At 51.6% G+C, this 6,000-nt stretch overlaps 1 protein-coding gene across 2 annotated transcripts in view; it reads right to left on the reverse strand.

Moving 5' to 3' along the window:
* Positions 1 to 6,000, reverse strand: part of dscama (Down syndrome cell adhesion molecule a) — a gene marked incomplete at both ends in the record, with an annotated part of 81,809 nt that overhangs the window by 13,015 nt on the left and 62,794 nt on the right. For both annotated transcript variants that reach the window (XM_084450462.1, XM_084450463.1), the window contains 5 exons: positions 855 to 925; positions 4,123 to 4,290; positions 4,606 to 4,734; positions 4,904 to 5,000; positions 5,256 to 5,452. In XM_084450462.1, the coding sequence (XP_084306588.1) occupies positions 855 to 925; positions 4,123 to 4,290; positions 4,606 to 4,734; positions 4,904 to 5,000; positions 5,256 to 5,452 (662 nt within the window). The remainder of the gene's footprint in view (positions 1 to 854; positions 926 to 4,122; positions 4,291 to 4,605; positions 4,735 to 4,903; positions 5,001 to 5,255; positions 5,453 to 6,000) is intronic.

A 6,000-nucleotide genomic window follows, 5' to 3' on the forward strand; every position in this document is an offset into this window, starting at 1 on the left:
AGGGGAGAGATGGAGAGATGGAGGAGAGAGGGAGAGGGGAAAGATGGAGAGATGGAGAAGAGAGGGAGAGGGGAGAGATGGAGAGATGGAGAAGAGAGGGAGAGATGGAGAAGAGAGGGAGAGAGGAGAGATGGAGAGATGGAGAAGAGAGGGAGAGGGGAGAGATGGAGAAGGGAGGGAGAGGGGAGAGATGGAGAGATGGAGAAGGGAGGGAGAGGGGAGAGATGGAGAGATGGGGAAGAGAGGGAGAGAGGAGAGATGGAGAGATGGAGAAGAGAGGGAGAGGGGAAAGATGGAGAGATGGAGAAGAGAGGGAGAGAGGAGAGATGGAGAGATGGAGAAGAGAGGGAGAGGGGAGAGATGGAGAGATGGAGAAGAGAGGGAGAGGGGAGAGATGGAGAGATGGAGAAGGGAGGGAGAGGGGAGAGATGGAGAAGAGAGGGAGAGGGGAGAGATGGAGAGATGGAGAAGAGAGGGAGAGGGGAGAGATGGAGAGATGGAGAAGAGAGGGAGAGATGGAGAGATGGAGAAGAGAGGGAGAGGGGAGAGATGGAGAGATGGAGAAGAGAGGGAGAGGGGAGAGATGGAGAGATGGAGAAGGGAGGGAGAGGGGAAAGATGGAGAGATGGAGAAGAGAGGGAGAGAGGAGAGATGGAGAGATGGAGAAGGGTGGAAGCCGATCAGTATTGCGGAATAGATGGTGAACTGAGCTGAGGCCCCTTGGGACTTGGGCCTGGCACACACCTCCTGTACACACACACACACACACACACACACACACACACACACACACACACACACACACACACACACACACACACACACACACACCAAGCCACGGTCAGTCATCTTACCCTCCATGAGACCCGGATGCTTTGTGAAGAGAGGGCCTCCAGCTGCACATCCTGTGGGGGGCCATCAGGAGCTGGGGGGGGGTGCACAGGGGGCTCGTCAGGATTGGGGGGCACGGACAGTTACTGATATTGCTGTGGGCCCTCAGAAATGACGTTATGGTCAAAATGACAATGATTTAGGCAGACAAAGGTCCCGGGTTAGAAGCTACTCAGTCCGCAGGTTGGTCGGCACATCAACAGACAAGGCCGACATATTTATGGGGGGGGTCATGAAGGAGGGAAGTGCTCTGGAGTAGAGGAAGGGGGGGGGGTGCGAGTGGAAATTTGCAGGCTGGGGGGAGGATGAGCCTATGGTCTATTGACCGCGGTGTGACATTTACAACTGTGGCTGCTAATTGAAAAGTCCTGCTTTTAGTGCAGGGTCAGCGTGTGTTCAATAATGCAACACAACCAACGGAGCTGATGTCACACACACTGTTAATGAATTGACTGGCCCCGGTCCCTGGCTCCTCCTCCTCTCTCACTCTTGTCTGCTCTTTCATGTCTGGTATCCCTGTCTCCTGTGTCTGGTATCCCTGTCTCTCATATCTGGTATCCCTGTCTCTCATATCTGGTATCCCTGTCTCCTGTGTCTGGTATCCCTGTCTCTCATATCTGGTATCCCTGTCTCTCATGTCTGGTATCCCTGTCTCTCATATCTGGTATCCCTGTCTCTCATATCTGGTATCCCAGTCTCTCATGTCTGGTATCCCTGTCTCTCATGTCTGGTATCCCTGTCTCTCATATCTGGTATCCCTGTCTCTCATATGTGATATCCCTGTCTCTCATATCTGGTATCCCTGTCTCTCATGTCTGGTATCCCTGTCTCTCATATCTGGTATCCCTGTCTCTCATATCTGGTATCCCTGTCTCTCATATGTGGTATCCCTGTCTCTTGTGTCTGGTATCCCTGTCTCTTGTGTCTGGTATCTCTGTCTCTCGTGTCTGGTATCCCTGTCTCTCATGTCTGGTATCCCTGTCTCTCATGTCTGGTATCCCTGTCTCTTGTGTCTGGTATCTCTGTCTCTCGTGTCTGGTATCCCTGTCTCTCATATCTGGTATCCCTGTCTCTCATATCTGGTATCCCTGTCTCTTGTGTCTGGTATCCCTGTCTCTCATGTCTGGTATCCCTGTCTCTCATGTCTGGTATCCCTGTCTCTCATATCTGGTATCCCTGTCTCTCATATCTGGTATCCCAGTCTCTCATATCTGGTATCCCTGTCTCTTGTGTCTGGTATCCCTGTCTCTCATATCTGGTATCCCTGTCTCTCATATCTGGTATCCCTGTCTCTCATATCTGGTATCCCTGTCTCTCATATCTGGTATCCCTGTCTCTCATGTCTGGTATCCCTGTCTCTCATGTCTGGTATCCCTGTCTCTCATATGTGGTATCCCTGTCTCTTGTGTCTGGTATCCCTGTCTCTTGTGTCTGGTATCTCTGTCTCTCGTGTCTGGTATCCCTGTCTCTCATGTCTGGTATCCCTGTCTCTCATATCTGGTATCCCTGTCTCCTGTGTCTGGTATCCCTGTCTCTCATATCTGGTATCCCTGTCTCTCATATCTGGTATCCCTGTCTCTCATATCTGGTATCCCTGTCTCTCATGTCTGGTATCCCTGTCTCTCATATCTGGTATCCCTGTCTCTCATATCTGGTATCCCTGTCTCTCATATCTGGTATCCCTGTCTCTCATATCTGGTATCCCTGTCTCTTGTGTCTGGTATCCCTGTCTCTCATATCTGGTATCCCTGTCTCTCATATCTGGTATCCCTGTCTCTCGTGTCTGGTATCCCTGTCTCTCATATCTGGTATCCCTGTCTCTCATATCTGGTATCCCTGTCTCCTGTGTCTGGTATCCCTGTCTCTCATATCTGGTATCCCTGTCTCTCGTGTCTGGTATCCCTGTCTCTCATATCTGGTATCCCTGTCTCTCATATCTGGTATCCCTGTCTCTCATATCTGGTATCCCTGTCTCTCATATCTGGTATCCCTGTCTCTTGTGTCTGGTATCCCTGTCTCTCATATCTGGTATCCCTGTCTCTCATATCTGGTATCCCTGTCTCTCATATCTGGTATCCCTGTCTCTCATATCTGGTATCCCTGTCTCCTGTGTCTGGTATCCCTGTCTCTCATATCTGGTATCCCTGTCTCTCATATCTGGTATCCCTGTCTCTCATATCTGGTATCCCTGTCTCTCATATCTGGTATCCCTGTCTCTTGTGTCTGGTATCCCTGTCTCTCATATCTGGTGTCCCTGTCTCTCATATCTGGTATCCCTGTCTCTCGTGTCTGGTATCCCTGTCTCTCATATCTGGTATCCCTGTCTCTCATATCTGGTATCCCTGTCTCCTGTGTCTGGTATCCCTGTCTCTCATATCTGGTATCCCTGTCTCTCATATCTGGTATCCCTGTCTCTCATATCTGGTATCCCTGTCTCTCGTGTCTGGTATCCCTGTCTCTCATATCTGGTATCCCTGTCTCTCATATCTGGTATCTCTGTCTCTCATGTCTGGTATCCCTGTCTCTCATGTCTGGTATCTCTGTCTCTCATGTCTGGTATCCCTGTCTCTCATGTCTGGTATCCCTGTCTCTCATGTCTGGTATCCCTGTCTCTCATGTCTGGTATCCCTGTCTCTTGTGTCTGGTATCCCTGTCTCTCATGTCTGGTATCTCTGTCTCTCATGTCTGGTATCCCTGTCTCTCGTGTCTGGTATCCCTGTCTCTCATGTCTGGTATCCCTGTCTCTCATGTCTGGTATCCCTGTCTCTCATATCTGGTATCCCAGTCTCTCATATGTGGTATCCCAGTCTCTCATATGTGGTATCCCTGTCTCTCGTGTCTGATATCCCAGTCTCTCATATGTGGTATCCCTGTCTCTCGTGTCTGGTATCCCTGTCTCTCATATCTGGTATCCCAGTCTCTCATATCTGGTATCCCTGTCTCTTGTGTCTGGTACTCCTGCCTCTCATGTCTGGTATCCCTCTCTCTCGTGTCTGGTATCTCTGTCTCTCATGTCTAGTATCCCTGTCTCTCGTCTCTGGTGTCTCTTTGTCTGTTGCTGACGTAGTACATGTGCGTGTATAGGTCTGTGTGCCTGTGTCCAATGTGTGTGTTTATGTTCTTCGTAGGCGTATAATGTATATATATTATTGATACATGAAGGTGCTTGCGTGTGTGTGTGTATTTTCCTGTCGGTGTGGACATATAAAAAGACAATCATCAGCACTTCACCTGCTTCGTCGGTGGTGATGGTAAGCTCGTTGCTGGGCTCACTCTTGCCGATGAGGTTCTTGGCGAACATGCGGATGTTGTAGGTGGAGGAGGGGTGGAGGTCGATGATGGTGGCCTGGTTGAGCTGGGGGGACACGTCTTTGGTTTTCTGGGCCGTATCCCAGGAGGCTATGCGGACGGGGGGTGGGGGGGGGGCAAGGTTTATTGGGGTTAGTGAGGCCACTGAGTGAGGGGAGAGAGGTCAAAGCCAGCTAAGTGCATTAGGACGGCAGGATTGAATTATAGCACTAAGACAAAGACAACACAACGAGGAATAACTCATTCTCTAGAGCAGAGAGGGAGCCTCTCTCCAGGCATGACGTGACATTGCTGAATCATTACTGTGACCTGAAAAGGTCGTCATATTATGCAGGAGAAGGAAGATATCATTTGCATTTCCTGCCAGGTGCTCTCTGACGGCAGCCATGTCGCGGCTATTTGTACCGGATTTGTTTTTGCTCTCGATGTCAAAGCCTGTGATTGGACTGTTGCCGTCGAAGCCCATGGTCCAGCGGAGGGCGATGGTCCGGTCCTTCACCTCTCTGATCTCCACCTCCGGGGGGTCGGGGGGCTCTGACACACAAACACGATCACACTGATGTTAGGCCACGCCCTCGGTTACGACTCCATGGAGACGAGCTGCAGGCTTTCTAAACGACAAGACGAGTCTCCGTCGTCTCCTCCCTGGGGTGTGTGTGTGTGTGTGTGTGGGGGGGGGGGGTTCGCACAGCGGCGGTGGTACCTTGCACTGTGAGCTGGATGATCCCTCTGTCCTCCCCGTAGGAGTTGATGGCGTGGCAGGAGAAGAAGCCAGAGTCCTCCCTCACTGTCGGCATGATCTGTTGGAGGTAGACAGACGTTTGGCCCGGGTTCGAAACTACTCTGTGTTCAGTCGCAGGCCAGGCCACACGACGGTCATCACACAATGTCTCCCAGCTGCCATCAGCGGAGGCGTGCGATCAAAGACATTTCTCGATGGCAGAGATTCGGATAAAAGAACGGACGAGCGAAGCGACGAGGTTATAGTTAGCGGCCGAGCGACGGACAGGCGTGCGCCCCCCCCCCCTCCCCCCCTCGGCGGCCCGTCTCCCTACCTGCAGGGTGGAGATGACCTCGTCGCCCGCCTCCTTGACGGTGACCACGTAACGGCTCATCTCCGGGTTGATGATGCGCTCCTCCTTCTCCCAGCGCACCATGATGGGCTTCTCGCCGTGGGCCGTGCAGCTCATCCTCTTCTCCTCGCCCTGCGTGGCCAGCGTGGTGTTGGGGTACGACGTGATCATGGCCGGGACTGGAAGGAGGGAGGGAAGGAGGGAGGGAGGGAGGGAGGGAGGGAGAGAGACAGAGAGGGAGAGAAGGAGAGGAAGGAAGAGAGAGAGAGAGAGAGAGGATGCAGACAGACAGAGGGAGGCACAGAGGAGAGCCACGTGTTACTTTGATGAGAAGAAGAAAAAGAGACTCAACTTACAGTACTCAGACTAACATACTCCGGCCGTAATCCAATTCCACTGTAACGTCATACTGATACTTGTCACATGTAAGCTACAGTAAGAAGACCAGACTACACAGACAAGACAATGAATTCAATTTCTTTGCTCGAATGACACTTAATTGAGTTATATCACTGAATGTCTGACATCAGTAGATGCTTGGTGCGCTGGTTAATGTTCTGCAGACAAGGCCCTTCTAATGTCTTCCATATTGCATGTTGGTACAACTTCGCTGAGCTGTTCCTTGGCCAAGGAGACTCTGATGACAACAAGCAGCCTTGGCTTGTATCTGAGGGTCCCTGTTGTTACAGTAGCTCTCTCCGACAGCCCGTTAAAGACAGCGCACTAA

Source organism: Borostomias antarcticus (genome assembly GCF_949987555.1).
Source record: "Borostomias antarcticus genome assembly, chromosome: 15".
NCBI lineage: Eukaryota > Metazoa > Chordata > Actinopteri > Stomiiformes > Stomiidae > Borostomias > Borostomias antarcticus.